Source organism: Epinephelus fuscoguttatus, linkage group LG1 (genome assembly GCF_011397635.1).
Source record: "Epinephelus fuscoguttatus linkage group LG1, E.fuscoguttatus.final_Chr_v1".
Lineage (NCBI taxonomy): Eukaryota > Metazoa > Chordata > Actinopteri > Perciformes > Serranidae > Epinephelus > Epinephelus fuscoguttatus.
The window spans coordinates 50,465,330-50,492,030 of NC_064752.1; the positions used below are offsets into that span (position 1 = coordinate 50,465,330).

Sequence of the window (26,701 nt, forward strand, 5' to 3'; positions counted from 1 at the left end):
ATTGATTGGACAGCGCAGCGCTGTAGCTGATCAGACTGATCTGATACATCCCAACATCACTTTGAGTTTCATACAGAGTGAAGACAGATAACAGATTCAACTCAAATGTATAACTGCCACGTTTTATATTTTATTTGTTTTCTAATTCACCATCGAGTTAAAAATCTGAACATGAAAAGGAAACAAACGACTTTCTTCATTCATTGCAAAGAGTTTTTCTCTTCACAATCTGTTATTTCTATCATCAACTTTAATTATGGATACAAACAAAGAGTCTGTCTGTCAGAGAGTCTGTCTGTCAACAAGAAACACTTCTACATCAGTGATCGCCTTTTCCATTCAGTCACACTGAGGCTGATCATTCCTGAGCGTCAGGTTGATGAGTTACAGAATTTTAATTTTCTCTGAAACATTTGGCCTAATAAATTATTTCCAGTGTTTAAAGACACCATGTTCATATTCTGGGTTATTAAATAATGAACTAACAATCAGAATATCAATAACTACAATGGCAAATAATGAATAAATCATATAAAGACATTCTGTGACTGAGCAGGACACAGGACAGATTATAAATACAGAACGCAGGTTGTTGTTCATGTGCAGGTGATTGTTAGACAGAGAGAAAACACTGCTGCTCTTTTACTGATAACTGTATCTGTATCTTTATCATTATATATGTATCTATAACATCATGTGATAACTGATCAGCTGCCGCCGTCATTAGAAACAGACGTCACTTCATGTGACGCTTCAGAGGAAAAGATGACTCATTTCTCGACAGATATATCTCCTCGTTTCTTCTCTACTCATGTCTCATCCTCGCATCTCTCCCCCGTGTCCTACAAGGAAGAGACGCAAGTGAGGGAAACGTGGATGCCCAAAAACAACTTAGATGCTTGGACCGGACTTGAGGAAAGTCTGGAAATGTCAACAACCAGTAAGTATGTCACTGATTACGGTCCCCCTGGAAACATTTCCGTTGTCGTCTTCAATTTGGCGTGTGTTTTCGTTTTTGCGGAGCGTTCAGCTTCTTGCCTGTGTTGTGAGCATTTGCAGGGTATGTGTTGCAAAATCAGTGAATGTGTTTTCTGAATTTGGGAGTGTTTTCTTAATGTGCATGCGTTGTGTGGATATGCTTTAAAACACATTGGGAAACTCGGCCTGGCATGTCACCTGCATTGTCTTTTTCAGCTAGGTCTGGTTAAATATGAAGACTAATCAATTAAGGCTGCCCTGGAGTTTTCTTGGCAATGAATGAAAGTAATATTATATGCAACAAATTTGGGTGTGTCTCACCAAAGTTTTTTATGTGCATCCGTAAGGTCAAATAGGCACACTGAGTGCACATTCTTCCTTAATAAACATTCATAGAGCTGATTTCTTTGTTAAATCGTGCAATATTTACATTGATGTTTGCTAGTGTGCAGCATACATGCATTAAAAGTACTGGGTACAGTGTTGCAGGTGGGGTCCCCATCACTCTTATGAAAGTTTCTCAGTGGCCCCTGTGGCTAAAAAAACTTTGACCTCCTTGGTGTAAAATTACCCCAGTCTTTTGTGTCATTGGGCCCACAGAACAACGGCACTAGCAACTTTGCCAGCTGAGCAGCTAGCTTCTGCTGGCCAAACAGCTAGCCTCTAGTTTAGCCCTCTGCTAACTTAAATGGGGATAAAATGATTTCATCTTGCAGCTCTTCCAGACTTTTAAAATGTTATGATACCGAGACACTCAAAAAAATGTATCCACTGGTTTACCGACATCTCTTTCCCAATGTAAGTCTACGCAGAAAAGTTTTTTTGGGTGCAATGGCATCACGTGATGGACCCTGGAATTACAGGGTTTGTCCACTCTGTCAGATTGGTTTCAAAGTCCGAGAGGTACAAGTGCAGCTGGAGCAGCTACATGACCAGCCTTCTAGTGACATAACCATTATACCTTTATGTCAGTCCACAATCAGCACCCTTCGCTCCTTGACCTGAAAGCAGAAGTCCCAGTGAAACTGCTAAGGTAGCAATAGTTAGCTATAAAGTATTATGTTAAAAGAGAGGTGGTTGAGGTTAGGGTAAGGATAATGGGTAGGCTACATCTTGTTACTTATGCTAATGCTAAGTTAGTGATTAGTTAGCTGTGAAGTATTACGTTAAAAGAGAGATGCTTAAGGTTAAGGTCAGGGTAATGGGAAGGCTACATCTTGTTATATATGCTAAATGCTTAGTTAGCAATTAGCTGGCATTAGCTATGAAGTAATATGTTAAAAGTGAGGCAGTTAAGGTTAGGATAAGGGTAATGGGAAGGGTTACATCTCAGTACTTACAAAGTGAATCATATATTAATGTATTGCGAATTATAAAGTGAATTATTACGACATTTCGTCTTATTCACTATGGTGTAGCACTGTAGCAGGGTTCAGATAGCTGTTGTGTTGGTGGTTTTGTTTTGTACTAGCGGTGGGCGCGGTTTTGTAGGGGTGTATTGTGTATGCTACAAACAGAATGTGTCTGCAGATATACATGTCAAAGTCCAGTGCACTTCCTAGAAGCTTGGTTTGCCGTCTTCTCCTTCATTACTTTTGCCAGCACACTGCTATGCTACTCTGGGTGTTACTGCCTCCTACTGTCGATTAGTGGACTAACAAATGTGACTTACTAACATTTGCTGGAGGATAAACACCAGCCTAGGAGATTTTTCTAGAACATGGCAACTCAAAAGTTGTTCTTATGAAAAACTTATTGCTGATGTATAAAGCATCAGCAAATTACTTATTAACCATTAATGCATATAACAATGAATTGGCTTTATTAAATAATCAATTAGTTACAATGTATAAAACCTCTGTAAAGGTTACTTTATATTAAGTGGTGCCTTGACAACTTAAACCTCGAGGAAACAAGTATTTAAGAATAATAATATACTGACTATCACTTGACAACAGTGTGAGTCACTGACAGAGACAGATGATATCACTGTTATCACTCTGATTTCCAGATGACAGAGTACATATTTTGTCACGCTGCCTCTACCTTTCCTCTCACTGCTTTAGCCACTGTTGTACACTAAAGATCCAGTAAACTACTCTATGTGGATCAGGAAAAGATACAGATTTGGTTATCCTCTGGAGTGACACAAATACATAGCTGACTTAAGTTAGCTGTAATTGAAGAATTCAAAACTATTCTACCATTCATTTTTAACAACTGTCAACTGTAACACTGATATAGTTTAGGAATACATAATAGTTAGAAAATAGCCGTGAAACACATTGTTACATGCAATTATTTTGGTTGACACTCTTTATCAGTGTGGAAGGTCCAGTCCCTTCAAATCCATGTGGATAGTTGCACTTCACAGAAACATTGAGGAAGGAATGACAAAGGACGCTGGGGAAAAAAAGACAACACTAACAGAACTAAAGAAAATGGAACAACCACCACACTGAAGTTAGTCTTAGACAAAAAAGTTAATACAAATTGCACATACAAGTTAAAAAACAATCCATCTCAAAGTCTTTAAGGAGATACAGACTAACTTCTGCCATTGATATCAACTAAGTAGAAGAACAAGTGCTGTGTCGATCACTTTCAACAGAAACTATGCACCATCACACAAGCCCCCTGCCTCTGCTTTGCACATACCACAGATACTGTGCACAGAATGGCTGGGAGGTTCAACCAGCTTTCCCATAATATGTCAGACAGATGATTGATATAAAACTGCCATTTGTGGTGAATGACGTACATGAGTGCTATCACCATCACAGAATGATAATTACTGATTTCTGTACTGTGGTGTCTGTGTGGCTCTGAAAAGTCAGATCAAGCGAGTAAACAGCATTGCACCACATGCTCGCTGCTCATGAGACGCACAAAAAATACAAAAACAAAGGGGGACAGGGCACACTCAGCCAGCTGAGAGCTTCCACATCAGGGGAGACACTTAAATGTCATGGTGCTGTTTTCCCTGCTACACAGTTTGCACAGACTCTCTCAGTTTCCATTAAAAACTTGGAAAACCTTCTCCTGCAGAACGGACTTGAAGAATCCCACCAGGTTGCAGTGCAGCATATCACATTTCATTTTGTTTATTGGACTTTCAAAAAAATAGTTAAAAAAATAAGATGATGGCAGACAAGCAGCTAGTACTGAAGGGCAGACACTCATGAATCTGCTTGCTCAGCAGCTCACTTTGGCTGCCTTTTTTCCAGAGCGGGAGAGATGACTTCGAACCGAAGATGACTGCAGTGGATGAGACTTGGCAGGCCGGTGTGCACGTCTGTACTGGCATTCAACACTCTGAACAGAGTTCTAACTCAAAGGCAACCATATGCTGTAGTATTCCAGCTTACTGAATTGCCTTAGGCTACTATTAAAAACTTTGATTGGTTTCTTAACAGTAAAACTATGCCACTTATGTGCACGTATAATACTGAGAGTTTTAATTGATGCCATTTGTTCTGTAATAATAATAATTATAATAATAACAGTTGAAATTGTTATTTTACAAAATACTATGCACAATATAGGCTACATAAAGCAATTTCTGAGACTAAATTAGCAAATGCTTCATAATTGGCACATTTATCGCTGCTAACAGAGATATCACAGTGCACTGAGCTATTGCTACATACCTGTACAGCTACTGTACTGCTGAGGATGATCATTTATGTCTGTCTGTCTGTCTTGTTCAGCCAAACCCCCCTCACTACTATTTACTTCTTCTGTAAAATACTAATAAGCAAAATATTTAATCATTTTCCGTTAAAGGTATTGTATGTTACTTTTTACAGGTATTTATCATTTTATTGCCAATGGGTGAACGGATCGTTACATAAAAACATAAAGACATTCCCCAACTGCTTTGTTTGCTGATGTGAGTCTGTGGACTAATGTCTATGTAAAGGACTCAGGGCAATAAAAATCCAAAGGATATGATGTTAATGCATGTTACCAAGTGCCTTGCCTGTCTTCAGCTCCTTCACAGCGCTAACAGTAAAACTAATGTTAGCATACGTTAGCTAAGAAGTATCTGCTAAAATACAACTGGCACACACCACAACAAAAAATCCACACATACTGTGTTTCCATTGTGTAACTTTGGCAACGGCGGGCTGGAGACAGACTTTAACTAGCTACTTAAATCCGGCCAGACCTAAACTGAGTGACAGGGTCTGATTCCAGACAGCTCCAACTTTCCTCTACTTTCTGTTGCTGCTGTTACACATTAGACCCAGCCACCAGCTCACCATTACCCCTGGCGCTGGAGTACATTGGCTGAATTAGAGTTGATTCAGTGATCCATCTGTGGAACTGTTGCTCTCTTCCCAGTAAAGTAGTGTCCTTGTGACAAGGGTCGAAGGGACACCAGGATGTGCTAGCTGGCTGATTTTCATTTGTGGTCTTATAAATGGTAAATTGATTAAATTCAGTGCCCCCTGATTCCCGAAGCTGTAAAAATCCTAGATGGAACACTGACATGTAAAATATATTGTGATGTTTTGGCTTGTGCTGGCTAATGTTAGCTAACTTTAGCTTGCTTGTTAATGTGGACAAATTGCCAGTTAGCTAAAGTAACAAAATGCTGTCTTGAGTGGATAATATCTGATCAGATGTGGATGCCAAACTGGCTAGCTTGCTGTTTGTAAATTGCTTTTATCAGCAACATTATGAAGCAACCAATGACAGATCCATGCAGTATAGCTTAGTTACAACTAGCTAGGTAATGCTTACGTTTTTGCTAGCAAAATACTATCTGAGTGGATATGTTAGTTCCCTAGCTTGCCAAATTAATTCACCAGCTAACATGAGCCATGATACTAACTTAAATATTATGACAGTGTTAATTTCACAAACAATAAATGGTGCGATGGTATAAAGCAAAGGTGTATAACTGAGCATTGCTTATTAGCCAAGAGAGCAATGCAAGGCAGGGGCAGACAACGAGCTAACTACAACGTAAGCTAGGGTTAGCCAGAGAGCTTGAACTTAGCTATGGGGCATGGATCTCTTGATTGTTGCTCTGTATCATCAGCTGATAAAGTTATTTGCAGACAGCAAGCTAGCAGGTATTATGGTGCCAATAAAAAAATATATAGGAACAATACAAATCATAATGTTATTAAAATATAATGATTGTAATTTGTTTTCCAGCAGTCTATCAACATGATGGCAGTCAATCATTCCCAGTATTGCGTATGTGATGTCGTTGTTTTGGCTGATGCACAGGCGCTCGCTTGTGCCTAGGGAGTGCGAGTTTGATCAAGAGATTGCTGACTGCAGTTCACTCAACAGCCACTCATGTCATTATTGAGGATTAAAGGAGGATTTTCTGAAAGTTACATACAGAACCTTTAATTTACTGAGGAGAAACAGTAGTTGTGGTCTTTGTGCATGCTCTCGTGTGTTGCTGTCTGTTGCTCCTGAAGCAGGCAGACATGACCTATGACCTGAAATGAAATGAAAGGAGTAACTAGAAAGGAAATGTGTTTATATTAAATATACTGCCCCTGTGATGTGTGTAACAAAAAATGCTGACGGAGGCACAGGATCTTGTCTAGCTTTACATGCCCAGGCCTATGATGCACAGTGCAACCGTCTCTTCAGCTGAGAGCCTTGGAGCAAAATCAAAGTTCAGTCAGAGAGCCCAGAAAGCTTCCGTGCACCTCAGACCACCGTACTAATGCCGCTGTGCTTGGGCTTGGTGCTGCTAGGTGCCTGGGAGGGTGCTGGCGGCGGGCCATGGTGGTGGGGGCCGAGAGCAGGGTGGGAGGAGTGTGCCAAGTGGCTTCCGTGGCTGTGCTGTGTGTGAGGGTGAGGTGGGTAGGCTGGCTGCTGGCCGTGAGAAGGGGGCGGGTGGTACTGGTGTGGAGGGTGCTGCAAGTTGGTCGGAGGGTGGTAGTGGTGGTGGTGATGGTAAGGCGGGGGGTTCTGGGTCATGTGGCAGAACTGAGCATGATGAGGGTACATGGAGGCTGAGGCGTCAGTCTCCGCCCGGGCTGTGTGCTGCAGGTTGGCAGGGTGGGGGGTGTGGGCGATGAGGGTGGGGTGCAGGGGCTGCGGGGTGGGGCTTGGGGACTTCACCCGCCTGGTACCAAACAAAGATCCTAGCAGTGAAGAGGAGTTGGGCAGGGACTGGCCACTGTGGCGGGACGGGCAGTCTCGGCTGGAGGGGGGTCTTCGCCGCATGTGAGGACTGCTAATGATTGACCCCTGCAAAAAAGAGGATGATCAGATCACAACAAACACACAGCACAAGTCTACTCTTGTTTTTTAGTGGGAAACAGCAGATAAAAGTGAATGTTTACTTGCTCTCAAATTCAAATGTCACCATTCATTTAATGACCAAAAGACAGATTTGTGGAAAGAAAAACACATTACCCTGCTGGTCTGGGCTTATACAGTGTGCACAGGCTTGAATTCTTCAAACAGTATCACCAATTACATGACCAGCTACAGCTGATCTCAAATCTCACACCATTGCTTGTGTTGCCTTGTGGAAAAGCTTCTCCATTTCTCTTTTCTGGTTCACTGCCTTTGTTTGTCTATCCATGCTAACATCTCACGGTTGACTCTCTCTAAATACTTTGGAGGCTCAGCTTGGTGAGGTTGTCAGAGCCTGCCGTATCTGCACTGTCAGGAGCAGACAAACTGCCTCTGCATCTTCAGACTCTCTCTCTAACTGTGGATGCAGTTGTGAGTTCCTGTCACTATCTGTTTCCAAGGTTTCAAGGTTTCATATGACCCCACCTCTGCCTGCACCACATGCTAAGATTATGCATGATAATAAGGGAGGGAATGACATTTAGCTTGTTAGACATTACCTTAATGTTAATGCACCAAAAATAAAATAAAATGTTAAAAAAATGAAACAGTGATTGTTTATGAGTCCCAGACTTCGAGTCCGGGTCATGCCTAAAGTCTTTTGAGGATGAGTCTCAAATCACTGTGTGTGCAACATAAGTTTGACTTGAATCCCAGTCACAGACTCCAGTGCCCATTTCAGGCATGAAGTACAAACATTTGTACCGTTTTCAATTGTCAAATTTGGGTTTACCAAGAGTGCACCACTGATATAAATGTTTTTATGTTTCTAAATTCCCACTCAGCAAGACAAATGAAAAACTTCATCAGCTTTTTTTTTTTTTTTTTTTTTTTAAATTTTTTTATATAAGGGCACAATAACACAGAATAACAATAAAAAAAAGGCTTATGTTACAGAAATGAAGCAGATCTCTCAGAGCCATGCATACCATGCAAACCGAACTATTCACCGGTATAGATCCAAAAGATCCAGAGCTTTGAGTTATGATGTGCTAGTGTGTTACTTAATGTATTATAATAAACTGATCACAGCAGCCTGGTCCCTGCCATGACTTGTTCATGAACATCTGATGGATTAATTATATTGTTGGACAGTCAGACTGCTATGACAGTAGGAAGACAACATGTTTTGGCTTTCATCTGAAAACTATGCTGTGCATTCTACCTGGATTATTTTGATCACAGGGTAGCTCTGTTTTTAAATGACCATAAATGACTTTCCAGGTTACAGTAAAAGATGGGCCTATATCCTGTATATTAGCCTAATTGTTTAAATTCATGTAACTTTTCATAGCTCAAGCAGTTTTTGAAAGTTCTAGTAGTGTGCTGAGGGTGGAACAGGGGCTACTCAAGGTTAAACGAAAAACCCAAGCTGATATGAAGCACAGGTTATTCATCTTTGCACTTTGTTGGAATTGCCCCATTCTTTGTAAGAGGTATTTAGGCATGTTAATTAATAATTGACAAACTTTATTTGACTGTGCTTTGGGCTGAGTGCCGCAGACAGTGTGAAAGGTTTCGGGAGATGCAACTTTTGGTTTCTGTCTTTTTCTTTGGATTAGGTGACAACAAGAAAACTGTAGAGTAATACTGGCAGCCTTATCCTCAAAGGTCCTGTTCTGGTAACAGCTCCAGATTTCAGCTTGCATTAAGGAAGTAAAAAAAATAGGCTTATGTTAAATCATCAACAATTAAAAACCTTTATGGTTTTACTCAACCGTTTTAATAGAGCATATGTTGAGTCACTATATCTCAGTGAAAAATGTGTTGAACTCAGGAGTGGAAGCAACGAATTACAAATACTCACGATACTGTAATTAAGTAGATTTTTTGGGTACTTGTACTTTTATGAGTATTTTTTTCAAGTGTGTAATTTTACTCCTACTTGAGTACAGTTTACACCATGTAATCTACTTCGCTACTTTTAAAATCATAAGTCGCTACTGAGTACGGCCACAATTTGAATTAATATTCAAACCTTTCATCTGCATCTTTGTAGCCAATAAGGCTGTTCGATCGCAACCGCGCCAATTAATCTATGATGTAAGGAAAGGACAACTTCGCTGCAGCAGGCACAGGTGTCTGGCGGTAACATACCTACACAGCGGAGTAGAGACTAATTTATGGACTGAAGATTTGGAGACAAAGAAGCCAAGGGTGAGTGTCCATGTGCTCCACACAAATCCTGTGAGCTCCGCCCCGCAACATAATGGCTTACCGACGAGTCCGACTCCAGGTCCAGTAATTTCCTCTTTCGTTGGCGTCATGACTGCCCAGTAGTAAGTTACCTGGACAACCGAGGCACACAGGCACACAGGTATGTGGCATGTCAGAGGAGAAACGAGTTGTTCACATTTCTCTCTCTCTCTGTCAGTAACGGCCCACAAACCTCACCACACTTTAGGGACTGTTCTTTACTTATGAAGGGACTGTCAGGGGAGGAGGGTGGCTGGTTGATTTTTTATTTTTTTTATTTGGATCCCCCTATGTTAATCAGTTATTGATGCTGTTTTTGAAGTATGAATCAGTCAATAAGTAATTTATTCCACTGAAATATCATTGATGTATTATAGAACAGTGATTTATCTTTTTATAAATGACAAAAGGCACAAAGGTGGCTCGGGGCTCGCAGTGTTCCCCCACTTTTGGGAGTGGGGGAACACTGCTCTCTCAGAGGCCCAAAGTGTTCCCCTACTTCTAATTTTACAAATTAAGCGCTGGTTATTAGTTTGGCTAAGATAAGTCTGCAAATATATTGTCACTGCCATTGGTTTGCCTGATATTAAAATAAGACGGAGCTAGCTAACATCTACGCGTGCGTGCATGCATAATTAAGCTACAATTCTTAGAAATGTTTTAGCTTAATATTTGGACAACCACCGTCATTACAATAAATTAAATCTGTAGTCATTTAATACTCACAGGCCTACATTCAGCAGGCCTATATTTTGTACTAGGGTGACGCTATGTCATATGAAACATTAACCATGAAAATTAACCATGTCATGTTAGTTTGTCGGTAAGGGGGGTAAATAGTGCTCCAAATTCGGGCTAACGTTTAGCATGGAAAACAGGGCACAAGCAAGGAGTCCCTTGTTCTTTACTTCAAGATACCTGAATGAAAATGTTTTCGTATGATAAGCGTTACCCCTTTACAGACACATCCACTTCACTCTAATCCCTTGCAGTTTTGTGCAAAACCCACACGGTTATTTTGCGTGCGGTATTTATGTAATTTCGCCTATTCTATTTTATTATTCCTGCATATTGAGGTCCTTAAACAGTATTACAGTTGGATGATTTGGGGCTGACTGGAAAGCTGTGACTCTTGTGGAGTCAGTGAGCCCCTTGTATTCATGTGTGTGCCATGTGTTTACATTCTTGCCTCATAATAGGCATATCATTGCAGTAATTTCACTGTATAAGGTGAGCTGCTTTTCATATTTTATACAGGTGAATCGAATCAAATGCCTGCTATTGACGACGCAATAAAACATCCATCGGTTAAAAGTAATTAATACTAGTTTTTGAGAAGAGTACTTTGTACTTTTACTTAAGTATTTTTTAAACACCAGTACTTTTACTTGTAATTGAGTACAATTTAAGCAGTGTATCAGTACTTGTACTTGAGTACAAATTTTCAGTGCTCTTTCCACCTCTGGTTGAACTTAACCTGACTGAGCTATCTCCATCATTCAGTGTAGGTATGTTATATTAAAAATATCCACTAGATGTCACTGTGTCTTAAAATAGTTTGCCTTGTCAGTTTGCCTCCTACAGGAAGTTAGTAACAAAAAATTTATAGGTGAGCATTTTTTTAACAGGTTTTAGTTTTAGAGGTCTTACTGAACGGATTTATGTAACTTTATACAAAAAATAAATATCTAATAGGAGTCAAGTAACTTTTTAAAAACATGTTCTACCAAACGGTTCATTTGTCCTGTTATGGTAAAGGTAGTAAAGCTAAACTAATGTAATAGATATTGACTATTTGCTACAAAATAAAAAACAAAAAAAACATTTATTGATGTTAAATTATACATTTCATTTTATCCATTATCTGTATGCTGAAATAATTTAATAAGTATAATTTTTTACTGAGATAGATACCTTGAAATACCCCAAGTATCTTGGGGTCTTGCTCACAAGTGAGGGTAGAATGGAGCATGAGATGGATCGGTGGTTTGGTGCTGCTTCTGCAGTGATGCGGGTACTGCACTGGACCATTGTGGTGAAGAGGGAACTGAGCCGGAAGGCAAAGCTTTTGATGTACTGGTCCATCAACATCCCACCCCTCACCTATGGTCATGAGCTCTGGGTAGTGACTGAAAGAATGAGATCGCAGATACAAGTAGCTGAAATGAGTTTCCTCTGTGGGGTGGCTAGGCTCAGCCTTAGAGATGTGGTAAGGTGCTTGGACATTCGGGGGGAGCTTAGAGTAGAGCCACTGCTCCTTCTCATTGAAAGGGGTCTGTTGAGGTGGTTGGGGCATCTGATCAGGATGCCTCCAGGGTGCCTCCTGTTGGAGGTTTTTCCCGGGCACGTCCCGCTAGCAGGAGGCCCCAGGGCAGACCCAGAACATGCTGGAGAGATTACATCATCTGGCCTGTGAATGCCTTGGGGTCCCCCAGGAGGAGCTGTAAAACATTGCTCCAGGGAGCCCCAGATAAGCAAATGAAAATGGATATCAATATATATATATATATATATATATATCAGTATGATTTTTTTTCACCATTTCTGAGATGTTTTCAAAATACTGTAATAATTAATATATAGAATAAATACATTGGTATACTAATATTTTACAAGGATTATAACAGAACATGGTTTGTAATTTTGATCTTTGTCTTTCTGTTTTACAAATACCATGAAATGACATATCAACCGTTTGATAGAGGCCTATATTCAAAAAACTACGTCTGTTAAAAAAAAGAAACGTTGAGTTTGGTTATTATTGCCCAAAGCAAACTTAAAAAATGGAGAGAATTTTGTTTTGCATTGCTTTGTTTTCTCTTTGTTTTTTAAAGGGTTAAATCAAGCCAACTTAGCAAGACACAAGCCCCTTTTACACTGCCAGATTTTCCGCGAATGTTGGGCCGTTTTGCCGGCAAGCTACGAGCATTTATACACACAGAGCCGGATTGGCGAGTTGATCTGAGGTGCCCAATTTTCCGCCTTGTAGGGTAGTCATATTGGCGGAACTCTTTTAGTTTAAACAGACCGAGGCGGCCTTCCGCAGCGGGAGGTGCTGTTGAAGACTTGTGGGAGGAGCTGTTGATGACGCCACACGTGCGAGCCACTGGCGATGGATAAACAGGAAACAGCTGATAGCAGGAATGAGCAGCTAGTAGCAAGAGGGAAACGCAAACCTGACAAACACTGTAAAGCAACTGGAGAGACAAGGAATTGCGCACCCTCCTTGTCCTCGCAAACGAAGAGGCCATTAACCGAGAAAATCGCCGAAGGACTGACTAGCCGCGGCTTCCTGCCCACGTTACTGGTTGCGTCACACGCTGAGCTACACATTTTGTTACTTGCTCACGCCCCCCATTGCCATGAAAAAGGCGCATTCTGTATAAACAAAAGTAGGTAGGCGGCATTTTGCTGCACTCCCTGATTTTTTTTTTTTTTAAAAAGATATTTTTTGGGGCATTTTTGCCTTTAATTGATAGGACAGGTAAGTGTGAAGGGGGGAGAGAGAGAGGGAATGACATGCAGCAGAGGGCTACAAACTGGAGTCGAACCCGGGCTGCTGCAGCAACAGCCTTGTACATGGGGCGCCTGCTCTACCCACTAAGCCGTTGACACCCCCGCACTCCCTGATTTCGTTTTTATAGTGCCAATGCTGAAAAAAAGACTGATTGGGCTTTCTTGCAAATTTGCATAATTCCTATCTAAAAAGGGCTACATACTCATGGCCCTAAACACAGAGATAGTCTGGCTCGATAGAGTTTACTTTAACTGTTTCAACTCCATGTTTGGATCCAAACACTGCAGTACACTGCTATCTAGGTGTGACAATAAAAACAGGAAAACTTCAAGAGAGGAACTTCTTGTCAAGGTCAGGGGTCGATGAAAGGGAGCAGTGCGAGTCTGTCACTTCAAACCATCTGAGCATGCAAGAGCTGGAACTACAAAGCACAGCCAGGTTCAACTTGAGTGACCAAAAAAGGACAAAATCCAGGAAATGGCTAAAACTCTAACCCACCAAACAAGAGGATGACTCAAGGTGAGAGTGTAACATCAGCACAGAGCATCCCTAATGTGAGAAGTGTTATTAGTCATGTCATGCTATACACATCGAGGATAATATGTATCAGCCACAGTGGATCATTCCCATTCAGCCCAATGCATGCAGTGTCCAAGGTGCTCACAACAAAACACCACCAAAACAGTCAAAATAAAAACCCAGACTGCAAAGAAACAAAAACAGAGACTTGTGTGTTCAGAGTGAACAACATAAAGTCAGAGGACAGCTCAGCATCAGTTGTGTCCTACTTACTTCCATATTGCTGTCTAGTGATCCTGCACTGCTGCGTCTTCCACGCTTGCCTGCCCAGAACATGTAACATGACAGATTAGACACACCTGGTTAATACATGAAGGTGTATAGGCCCTCTGTCTAATATGGAGGAGGTACACTAGCACCCTAAGGTGACAATAGTGGCACGTGACTATCTACAGTAGAAGCACACTGTCAGTATGGAAGAGGGAAGCGAACAAGGACTAAAGAAAAGGGAAGAAGCAAATCACCGCTACAACTCCATGACATAGTTAGTCTCTGGGACAACTCTATCTCTAGAGCAATTTGGAGCCCATCTGGCAGGAGACCCTCCCATCAGTAAAAATCTGCAGTCGGCCTGCATGAGAGGGATACTCCAGCCATGGGTGTGGGAAGGTGGGTGCTGAGGGTGCTGCAGCACCCCCTGTTGATGAGGAGTGAAATAACAGTCTGTAAATAGTTGGCTATTTTACCATAACTCATGGGCTCGTGACACAGATAATTTGTTTTAAATTCTAAACAGCAAATGATGATGTGCCTGTCAGAAAATGTCTGAAAAACAACAACAACAACAAAAAAAAAAAAACTTTTAAAATTACCATAAAACTTTGCTTCAATCACTGAACTCAAAAGGCTTATATTTGGGACAGGCGTCTGTATGAGACAGGCCTCAAAATTATTTTACACAAAACTATCATGCAGCAAAGATGGCAAACATGATCAAGTTGTTTATTTGAATCAGTATGAATATTACGTGTAAAAAAAATTAGGCTTCAACAAACATCAATTATGTTTGAAGCAATATTCGTGACTTGCATTAATTTTTATGAAAAACACTTTTGATTCTTTTGATCGGTAGATCCCCATGGAATAAAAGAATATGAATAACTAACCTGGTAATCAAGGAATGGACACATATTCTGACTTAATGACAGCTTCAGAGGTAGGGATTCACCACTTGTTTTTCACCAAGCTGGTAAATCTGATTAATTACAGTCTTCTCTTCTCATGGTTTCTTTAAAATGAACTGAATTGAGCTAACATTTAAACATTTATATTTGTATTTGCGATCTAAACAGCTAACTAATGTTAGCTCAAATGGGTAGTCAACATCTGGATTTATACGTCCAAGGAACTTCTATAAAAATGGACTGCTTGGCAACCAGACTAGACGTCTAATTGAGACAGGCCTTTATTTGTCAAAATGTGTAGCCACACCAGGCTAGTAAAAGGGACTGGGAGTTTAATTTGGACTAGGCTTTTAATTGAAGTTTTAAGTAATTCTTTTGATCTGACATGACAGCTAAGGTTAAACCATATATTTCAATAATAACTACATACCAGATGCCAAGATGGCTCCTATTCGTTCCAGTAGTTTTACAAATATAAAACCACCATGGATACAAAATTCAGAACATAAAGATTAATAATTGAACTTGTTTGCATTTGGATGTGTCCTGTCAAAAGTTTTACAGATAGTCTCTTTTACAGTGGTGGCCTATGGGGAAATTGTTTTGGGTTGCAGGGGATTTTTTGTCCCTGCAAAGTGATCACTGGAAAAATCTGCTGCAAGGCGTTAAAACTTGGGACCTGCAGTAGCGGGGGCTAATCAATAGGATGAGAAAGACCAGACATTACCAGTGACAGTTTTAGAGCTGCTTTTTAGATCCAAAAAATATCTTGGATGCGTGGGACTGCCACTGCGGGGGCAAAGCCATCAGGATGAGTGTTATGGCAGCTAGTAATGGGGCAGACAATAAGCAAATGTAACGTTATGAGTTGCCCAGGGGATGTGAGTGGCCTCAACAAACAGACAACTGGATGTCCAACACCATTTAAAAGGAAATATTGGAAATTTTGGCACATGCAGCCCAGAGATGAATTGTGTTTGAGGCAAGAGAGCGCACATTGTTTGGACTAATGGAACCATCAATTTAAGTACGTCTGAGCAGTTTTCTTGTAACTCCTCAAACCAATCACGAGAATAAATGTTTGAATTGTAGGTTTTTGCAATCCACAGATATGTAACATTTTACCCTGTTATGTAGCAGATATGTTACTTTTTGTGCCAATAATGCTGTGGATAACACAGGGGCAGACTGGCCGGTACTTCAGGACGGCCGGCAGCTGCCACGCAGTCATCACGGTTTTTTGTTTGTTTGTTTGTTTGTTTGTTTGTTTGTTTTCCTTTTTCTCCCTGATAATCTACTATTCCACGTCCAGTCCACTAGGTGGCAGCCTTTAAATTGGATGCCAGCCGGCCCATAGATATCTATGAGCCGGCCGGCTGCCAATCAACTTGAAGAAGAAGGAAGCGCATACCGTGTGCAGGGGCGGACTGGCCATCTGGAGGTTCTGGAGAATCACAGAACGGCCGGTACTCCAACCCGGTTGTTGTGGGCTGGGCCGAGTCAAAGTCCAGGGCTATTTTTTAGTCCCAGTCCGCCCCTGGGTTAACATGTGGTTAGGCAAATAACCCCAACTTGGTTATGGTTAGAAAAATATCATGTTTTGGCTTAAAATACCAACTTTTTGGTGGTAGAATCATTCTAACTGAGGCTTCTGGTTTGTAGTCTTTTTTTTATTTATAGTCCTCACGCTCAAACTGAGATTACCTTGATAACATCACTATGACATCATCAGGGTTATTTTCTTCGACTTGATAAAGCTCTTCCAGAGCCACAGAGGCTGAGTAGTACACCTCTGCTAAAGTGCCTTTGTGTAAACCTGTCTGTAAAATCAGTGGAGCACCCCTCTAGGGGTTGAGGAACTGTATTAATATCACGGTACAACAAAACAAACTTCAAATTTTGTAAATATATGTTTAACTGATTAATGCAAAAACAGCTCCTTAAGGAACAAAAAGCCTAAAAAATCCACTATTGATGTGACTCTATAAAGACTGCCACTAAAAAACATCAAATGCACTGATCACTGCTTTACTGGTCTGAAGCCTGTGCTGAGGTCACTGAGTGTGTTTGTGCAGAGCAGCTCTGCAGTGTAGAGGCCACTCTCAACCACACAACATTAATTCCTCTTACCACTAAGACGCTCAGATTGATCACAGTGACCTACATAGTGCTGCCTCCTCCCCCACAGGCAATGCAAGATTATTAGTTAATAGCCTCTTTTAAAATTCACCTGGGCCCATTAGCAAACACCCATCTCTATCTCCTTGCTTCACTGGCTGCATGGGGTGTGTTCACTAAGACACTCTGCCTTGGCAGGTCAGTTGCAGTGGTTAATGTACAGGGACAGGAACTCAGCTTCTTCCAAGTTTCCAAATCAATTAATGTCCAAAAGGAGTGAATGGTATCATGCCAGCTTCCAGCTTGGGTATACATTGTACATTGTTTTGCAGAAGGATGAGACATGAGATAGTAGGCTACCATAGCAACTACTGATTTTACCTGCATCTGAGAGGTCACGTAGGGAGCTGCTGAGGGCGCTTCTCTTCAAGCCTTCACCAATGGCATAGCTGTCATCGAGGCTCGCTCGGCTGAGGTTGCCGTTGCCTGTTTCCTTCTTTAACCCTGAACTCTGGGACATGCTGGGCCTCACCACCCCCTTTTGTTTTTCTAGTTCAGCTGTGGAGGAGACACATATGCAATGTTGACAGCACTTCTCTGTTTTGTAATCTTGAATAATTTTTGAGCACAGATTTCTAGAAAAAACATAAAACTTTGGCTCACATTCTATCCGGTACTTCTCCATCTCTTGGACTTCAGCAATAGATTCTCGCAAATCGTCAGTAAACTTTTTGCGGTCCTGAGGATTGGGTGCATTGAAGTTGATGAGGATTTTGACGTCAGCTCCGGGAATGGCTGATGTTAGACGAACTCCATTGGGGTAATCTAAAGAGTGACAATATGTACTCTTTTACCCAAGTCCATACAACATTAGAGTTCTTTCAGTAACAGACAACACTACCATCAGAGTGTCAGTATGTTTCAAAGCAAATGCTTGTTTGATCATCAAACGCCATCAGAAACCTTCTATCGCCATACCTTCCCAGCTGGTCACCAACTTCATTAGACATTGATATTTGATTGAATTTAGATTGTGACATCAGGTGACCAAAATTCAATGTCTAATGCCAACGTCAATTTGACGTAGAATAGCGTGGACAGATGACGTTGATATTTTGTTGGTTGTAAGTTGTGTTGTTAAGTGACCAAAGTCATCTTGATGTAGAATAACAACATTTAGTCGTAAGATGTGAACCCAATGTCTGAAAAATATTAATAATAACGTTAATTAATATTAACGTCCACACAACATGAAATTCTAACATTAAAGTTCCACTGATTGTCACACACCTGAGTGTGGGAGGGAGGGAGCAGCAGCGGTGCCGTACTCGGGAATCATGTGGTGATCTAACCCCCCAATTCCAACCCCTAATGCTGAGTGCCAAGCAGGGTGGCAATGGGTCCCATTTTTATAGTCTCTGGTATGACCGCCGGGGATCGAACCCACAAGCGCCCAGTCTCAGGGCGGACACACTACCACTAGGCCACTGAACTGGTGCAGCTGCCTCCCCCCCAAAAAAACAAACAAACAAAAAAAATATTACAGTGTGCCTTGAAATGTGGCCATTCTCAACAGCCATAAACATTTTGTTGCCTTTATTTGTACAAACAAGTTTGTTTGAAGCACACTGACACCTTTAGAAAGAGCTAACACCAAAGTCTCCATGGCACTTACACTGATTCTCAAAAAGCAGCACTTGCATGCCATAAAGTGAGAAGGACTGCCGAAAGCTGTACGTCACAGAGTTCTTCTTCTTTTGGAAAATTTTAGTAACCTGTGAAGGAATCATGACATATACAGCAGTTAAGACTCTTTCAGTGAGTGCCCAAGTGTGTTCTCAATGTGCTGGAAGAATAATGACTGCCTTACCACTAGCAGGTCATTAAAAAGGAAGATCTCCCTCTGGTGCAGGCCCAACTTTTGTGGTTTGTTGGGGTCGGGCACTTCAAAAAGTCTGCAGTAACAGACCAATCTCCGGTGGGGTAAGGATAATACCTGCACACATATTACAGCGACATTACTGAGCATAAAAATGTATTTAATGGTATACATTTCATAAAGTCTTTGGATATTTGAAAATATTTCCACTCAACCCTAAAATAAAGATGAGAGGAAGAGTTATACTTACACAGCCCAGACCATGATGTAACGAGCCAATCTATGGAGTGAGAGATACAAGCAAGAATCATTCTATAGGGATCAGTGAACACCTACAAGAGGTTTTAAATCCACCATACATCAAAAGAAAGACATTCCAACTAATGTTCAACAAGAAAATTGGGCCAAATTGAAAATCAGAAAAACTATTTTTATGGATCACAGAACAAACATCTGTGTTTCCCATAATCCATCTTTTTATATGTTGTTGTTTCCAGTATGCATCAGCCTTAATAATCATGACACTGTCAAGGTCCTTAGACTTCTGCTGATTTGTCTTGTAAGTTTGATTTTGGGGCCGTTCAGATGTAGCGTCTTTTGCGCGCACAAATCCAGTAGTTTCAATGTAGACGCGCGCTCACAATCCAAAGCGACGCTGTAGCGGCACGCATTCTGTGTGACGCGCCTGTTTTTTCGTGCGCGTCCCCAGCACACTGAGATGGAAAAATCTCAACTTTTTCGAATGCAGCAGGCGCACTGCATATCATGTGATAAGAATCAACCAATCAGCTCCACGGACCTGCTTCTTCCTTTCCTTCCAAGGGACTTCACAACGCAGCAAGCACACTGCATGTCATGTGATAAGAATCAACCAATCAGCTCCATGGACCTGCTTCTTCCTTTCCTTCCAACGGACTTCACAACATCCGGTGGTGTGAAAGACAGCAAGCAATGGAGGAGCAACTGATCATTCTTGTCCAGGGATACCCAGAGTTATATGACCCATTATATGACCCGACCTGCTTCTTCCTTTCCTTCCAATGGGCTTCACAATGCAGCAAGTGCACTGCATGTCATGTGATAAGAAGCAACCAATCAGCTCCACGGACCTGCTTCTTCCTTTCCTTCCAACGGACAATGGAGGAGCAACTGATCATTCTTGTCCAGGAAGGAACAACAGAAGGAACAATGCCTGGAGAATTATCAGCTCGGAGCTTGGGATAACTGGTGAGCATGCTGATACGCTATTTTTATGGCTAACGGTTGTGCCCTGTGAGTGACAGGCGGTTTTGGTTGCTTAGTAACGGCAGGTGCGACAGTAGCGCAACCTCCAAAGCGCCTTGGATAAAAGGATGGAAACGGCACAGCTGGTGTTTTCCACATGCTTTTAGACGCTACATCTGAACGGGGCCTAAAAGGGTATAAATGGATTGAAAGGAAGGGTGAGGTTTCAAATTTTGGTGGCACTTTTTTGGCTGGCTATTTGGGAAAAAGACATATTACAGTCATTCAGCAAGCTCTCCGGCCCTGAAGAATTAATATGTCGCACAATGAAGAAAGTAGGATCAAGTAAAGAATGCCCTCTTCATTTCTTTTGGTCTCTGAAGAATGTTGGCCACAAATAAGCTAGTGGTCACTGTGACATCTCAAAGGTACATTGGGCAATTTGCTATTGCATGCTCCTGTTAGATTCAGTCCCTGAATGGAGGGTAAGAGAAAAGTGGTCACGCTCTACGTGCAGCAGCCCAAACTCCAACTTACCGGCTTTTTTCCAACAATGAGTTTTTCCACTTTCTGAACCTGGGACACATGGTCTTCATTAGTCTTGAGCTCTCGCTTGCGAATCCGCTCATATATCCCTACCAGCATCTCTCGGGGGATGTCTTCCCCATCATCCACTCCTGTCAAAGGATGAGAGGAAAAGAGAGAGAAAAAAAGAGAGGGATTAATGACTAATTCAGAGATTTATGAGAGTTGCTGAACCCATGCATTCACTTGCATACTGCTGTGTTGCACATATTTCTCACAGTACAGACAGAAATGTCCTTCAGAGCTTTCTGAGGACAAGCATTTCTTCTCCACTCAATACTGTACTTTAATTACTGACACTCCAATAGGCAGCGAAATGAGTTAGCCATAATAATAATAATAATAATAATAATAATAATAATAATAATAATAATAACTTTATTTGTATAGCACTTTTCAATATAAATAACAAAGAAATGAGTTAGACATGCCACAAAGCCCATGCTAATACCCAACTAAAAAGTGATTTGCCTCAATAGCAAAGCTTTCTTGGCTATGACTTACAAAAAAAAAAAAAAAAAAGTACTGTCCTTGATCAAGGCAAAATGAATGCAAAAAAAGGTCAATATTTATGCTTGGAGCTGCACAGTAGTGTCTGACGGTAATATTGATTATGTGACAGTAAGCTGGACGTGGTGCAGGAAGGGAAGACATAGTACCTCGAAGGTTCTTAACAAAGTCCTCCAGCTTCATCTTCCTTTCAGGCTTGACGTTTGGGCTGTACATGTCTGTGTTGAGGAGGATGATGGCAAAGGCCAGGATGAAGATGGTGTCAGGGTTCCTGAACTGTCGCACCACACCAGGGTTACAGATGCAATAACGTTGGCTGCAAAGAGGTTATTGGACACAAACTGTAAGTCAAACTGAACTGAATTCATTTTTGCCAAGAATTTAATATACATTTTGTTGGTTTCTTGTTTGACTTATGCATTTATTCAGTCAAAACTGTATTCACTACAAAGAGGAAATCAAATTATTTAGTATTTTTCTGCTGTAATAGAGCCCCCTGTTATCGTGTGTGAGAAGTTTTGATATAGACTAACAATGTCAGTACATATCTGTATGGACAGGCTTTCAAATATAGTTCATTATATCCTTTCATTTCTATTTATGCCTCTTACATAACCCGACATAAGTTTTTGACTTTACATTGTGTAATGACTTGAGTCACAGTGTAATATACAGAGTGCTGAGGTCACAGGATGACCAGTCAGGCCATTTGCCATCAAAATCTGGATCTAGATCTGAAAAATGGTCACACATCTGGATGAATTAGAATTACTGCCTCACGGTCGTATGCATCTGCAAACCTGTCAAGTTGCACTTACAGTTTACATCCATGTCTGTGTCAGTGAAGATTCTCAGTCATCCAGGTCATGGTAATCCTAAGTGCTATATCGTAGGCAACTGGACTTGCTTGCGTTTCTTGAAGACTTTTCGCCTCTCATCCAAGAAGCTTCTTCAGTTCTAAATGACTGGTATGAAGTTGCAGGCTTTAAACCCTGTGTGGGTGGGAACCCTTGCAGTGTCGTAGGGGTCACATGTAAGCTCTTAGTTTCAGAGTTGTTAAGGTCCAACCTGGCCACCATGTGAGTCGTTAGGGTCAGGTGGGACCAGGGTTGAATGGGTGTTAAGTCGTCTGGGGAGGGATCCCAAGACTGCATTGTAGGTGGATGATAACTGGCGTCGTAAGCCACCCCCTCTGTTTAACGATGGTCGTTCCAGCTTGAAACCATCTACGTCAAGCTGGAACGACCATTGTTCCATCGTCTCACATTGTGACCTTAGCGACTCTGAAACTAAGAGCTCACATGCGACCCACCCACACAGGGTTTAAAGCCTGCAACTTTGTACCAGTCATTTAGAACTGAAGAAGCTTCTTGGATGAGAGGCAAAACGTCTTCAAGAAACATAAGCAAGTCCAGTTGCCTACGATATAGCACTTACAATCCATGTATATGAGAATGTAAATGCCTCACACACATCTTCCCATCAGGAGCAAAGAATATCTAAACAATATGCACAGTTTCAAGGTGGGCACCCAAGATTAAGGTCACATATTCAGTGTCTGACCAAATGTTTCCCCTTCTGTTCTTGAGATATAACACTGAATGATGGCCAGAAAAATGTTTCTGAAGAACATTATGACATCGCGGTGAAGCTGACCATTGACCTTAAATAATAAATAAATAAATAAATAAATAATGTAATCACTTAATCACTTAATCATTTTATCTTATCAGACATTTGTGTGAAATTCTGTCATAATTAACGTATTAATACTTGACTTATGGCCAAAAACATGCTTTGTGAAGTCACAGTGACCTTGACCTTTGACCTTCATCCACCAAATTCAGATCATTTCACTGGTGAGTGGAGGTTTGTTCCAAATCTGAAGAAATTCCCTCAAGGCCCCAACAATGAGACAAACACAAGGTCACAGTGACCTTGGCCTTTGATCACCAAATGCTAATCAGGTTACCCTTGACTTAAAATGAATGTTAAATGCTAAATTTGACAAATTTTTCTCAAGGTGTTCTTGAGATATCAGGTTTGCGAGAATGAGACAGATGAAAGGTCACAGTGACTAGTGAGAGTTCATGCATTATTAAATTGTCATCTTCACAATAGAAGATTTCAGTATAAGATTTGTGATCTTGACAAGTTCTGAATATTTGCAAAATGCAGCAGCTTTAACTCAGTAGATCAGCTGGTGATTGAACCAGCAGGTATCAGCCACGGACATTCATAACGTGCTGTGAAAGCATGTTCATTATTAATACAATAAATAAATAAATACAGAAGAAAACAAGTGAGCAAACAAGCAAATATAGCAAGCACATAATTGTTTGTTAGACGTTGATGATAATTTTCCGCCTGGTTACAATATGCGAGCAGAAGAAGAAAAGCTGTGAAATTTTGTGACTCTCATTTCTGTTGAGTGTGCAACAGCTGTGTTTGAGTTGAGATAACAATACCCTGCCAATTTTTGCACACTATGCTGGTATGTACATAGTGTACGCATTGTACGTATTGTATTTATGACCCATCGGTGCCTTTTTTTTTTTTAAAGAGATTTTTTAGGGCATTTTGCCTTTAATGGACAGGACAGGTAAGTTTTTTTGAAAGGGGGAGAGAGAGAGGGGGGTTGACATGCAGCAAAGGGCCACAGGCTGGAGTCGAACCTGGGCTGCTGCAGCAAAAGCCTTGTACATGGGGCACCTGCTCTACCCACTAAGCTACCGACGCCTCCATTGGTGCCTTTTAAATATTATTTATTAATTAATATTTACTTCTCTTTGTGTCCTGATTGGTGGAGACTTGAGCACTTTTATTTTATTCTATTTCATTTTTGTGTTGTTTTAATATGTATTGTTTTTATTTCTCAGCCTGTTTCTACTATGTTTCATGTTACATTGTTTTGTCATTTGTCTGTTGAGTGGATGTCACCATCTTGCTGCAAAACAAATCTACCAACAGGTATAAATAAAGTAACCTGAACCTGCATTGTGCTGCATGTAAGTGTACTAAAGTAAGTATCTGATTTGAGACATAGCACTGGTGTAGTTATACCATGTCGTTGTGCTCTGTTATTGAAAACTAGATTACAGTTATTATTGTTTGTCTGATAATGTTAGCAATGTTTTCTTGTTACCCTGAGTAACCTTAAAGGAGACCTAATATGCTTTTTTTCAGGGTCATATTATATTTATGTTTATTTTATTTAAGAAGGGACAGTGCACATTAATTAACATGACCACTTAAGTCACGTAAATGTGCCAGATTTAGCCATACAGGCTAATTTTCATCTGCAGTCCCTGGCAGGTTGATGGTATATACATATATATACATATTCATATGAATATGTGATATTGGGGTACAGTGGAATAGATTCATGTGCTTTACTGTTCAAAACACACATTATTTGTCCTATGCTGCCCAGTGCTGCAGCCTCTCTGTCTGAAACGCTGTCTGGGCTTATGTCCCGCCTCCCCAGTAGCCCAGTCTGCTCTGATTGGTCAGCTTGCTTAGTCTGCTCTGACTGGTGCAACGCTTAGAGCATATGCTGGAAACGTTGGTTACGTACTGTAACCCCAGATTCTATGAGTGTAGGCACAGCCCTCTAAGAGCTGTCGCTATTGGGTTTATCCCTGCGCGCATGCGCAGTCGTGAAGATTTTCTTTTGCGCCACTGTGCCCTGCACAATTGCCCCTCCCTGGTCCGCATACAAGGTATATAATACCTGCATGACCAGAGATCTGCTCCCTAATAAGCCAGCTTTTCTTCAGCTGACGTTGGTGGGGCAGTGGGGCCTGGGTCTTAGAGGGCTGCGCCTATACTCATAGAATCTAGGGTTACAGTACGTAACCAGTGTTCTATTTCGTATAGGCTTCTCCCTCTAAGAGCTGTCGCTATTGGGTTAAGGGCGAAGCTGATGTGGTCATTGCCCCACTGTGCCACCGCAGTCCACAAGCATATAAACACACACCAGTTCACAACCCATTAGTGCAGAGCACAATAAAAATACGAAGACATAAAACCATGCTGTACTTCCCCTCTGTTCTCGCCCTGAGTGAATGGTCAAGTGAAAAGCATCACACTCATTCACCTGGCACACCTGCTGCTGTGGAGAGTGGGGACGATAATTACGCACTGTAAAAGTCCCACACGCGAGCAGAGCAGGTGATGAGAGGGCAAAACGGCTCACAAATCCATGATGACGTGGGCGGAGGAGGGTACGCATGGCGCGCGCAGTTGCGCACGAAGAGCGCATATGTGCGCATTTAACACACGGTGAACTTATGTTGACAGAGCACGCAGGGACGACCGTTACGCATTGTGGCAGTCCCAGAGGCTCGTACAAATAAGTTTAAAGAGAGATTGAACATATATGCCAGCTTGTAGCACATATAATGGCTCTCTACCAAATGACTGTGTGTGCGTAACGCACTCAGAGCTGACAGTGCGTCACTAATCGTTGAGCATGTTCAACACTGAGTGAGTCAGGGAGGACTCAGACATATCATGAAAGTAGAACCGAATAAAAGGACACGGTAAAGCCCATGATGCTGCCGCACAAATGTCTGCCACTGCCATCCCTCTGAGGAGAGCTGTGGAGGAGGACAAAGCCCTCGTAGAGTGCGCACGAATACCCGGGATCCACACCCGCTGCAGCATATGCCTGTGTGATAGCGTCACATAGCCAGTGGGCTGAGCGCTGTTTCGTGAGGGGTTTTCCCTGTGAATGTTCTCTGTAGTGTACAAACAGCTGTTGTGTCTGTCTGAGGCTTGCTGTGCGCGTCACATAATGAGACAGAGCACGCACTGGGCAGAGTCGGTGTTATGTTTCTTCCCTCTCACTCCTGTGGGGAGGAGGGAAGAAACCTTCCAGTGAAATAACTCTCGACCTAAAAGAGCTGGTTATGATTTTAGGCATGAATGTGGGATTTGGTCTGCGCTCCCGTCATCTCTGATAACGAGACAGGACGGGGAGACTGAGAGCGCACGTAAATCACTCACTCTCTTAGCCGAAGTCAGAGCTAAGAGAAGTGCTGTCTTCAATGACAAAAGTCTGAGAGAGATTTGTGACAGAGGCTCGAAGGGAGGTTCTCCCAGAGTGTGTAACACCAGGGGTAAATCCCGCAGCGGGGCCAACAGGTCTCTGTCGTCTGACTCCTTTCAAAAAGCGCTTAACCAGTGGGTGCGCAAAAAAAAAAAAGACTTCAGACAGCCAGGTATCCCAGCATGCATTTCGCAACAATCTTCAGAAATGGCAAGTGAGGGAAAGGCGCACAATTGTAAGCCATAATTACCAATATGTTACTGTTGTGTTGTCACAGAACGTAGTGTTTTCATGCGTAGTTTAAACTTCAAACCCGTGGTCGATGTGTTAATACAGAGCCCACTTGAATGTGAGGTCCGCTAGATGACAGCGGTGTCAGCGCTCATAGATAATAAACGTATGTGTATGAGCGCTCAGGCTGCCCCACCGAGAGCAGCCTCTCTCAGGTAGTCCTTTTAAATTCGTCGCTGATATCTCTGTAGTGGTTAAATATGAAATGTAATTCGTTTGAGGTACTATGTCTAATGGGCAACATTCAGTCTCGGTATATAAGATATATTATTATATTATTAAATGTTGTAACATTGTTCATTTAATTG

General features: G+C 41.6%; 1 protein-coding gene across 5 annotated transcripts in view; it reads right to left on the reverse strand.

Annotated features, from left to right (window-relative positions):
* Positions 1-222: 222 nt before the first annotated feature.
* Positions 223-26,701, reverse strand: part of LOC125883905 (IQ motif and SEC7 domain-containing protein 1-like) — a 600,950-nt gene continuing 574,471 nt past the window's right edge. For all 5 annotated transcript variants that reach the window (XM_049568571.1, XM_049568721.1, XM_049568891.1 and 2 more), the window contains 9 exons: positions 21,199-21,365; positions 20,492-20,631; positions 18,981-19,010; positions 18,722-18,847; positions 18,527-18,626; positions 17,515-17,676; positions 17,233-17,409; positions 13,823-13,872; positions 223-7,206 (listed from right to left, as the gene is read on the reverse strand). In XM_049568571.1, the coding sequence (XP_049424528.1) occupies positions 6,661-7,206; positions 13,823-13,872; positions 17,233-17,409; positions 17,515-17,676; positions 18,527-18,626; positions 18,722-18,847; positions 18,981-19,010; positions 20,492-20,631; positions 21,199-21,365 (1,498 nt within the window). In that variant the 3' untranslated portion in view covers positions 223-6,660. The remainder of the gene's footprint in view (positions 7,207-13,822; positions 13,873-17,232; positions 17,410-17,514; positions 17,677-18,526; positions 18,627-18,721; positions 18,848-18,980; positions 19,011-20,491; positions 20,632-21,198; positions 21,366-26,701) is intronic.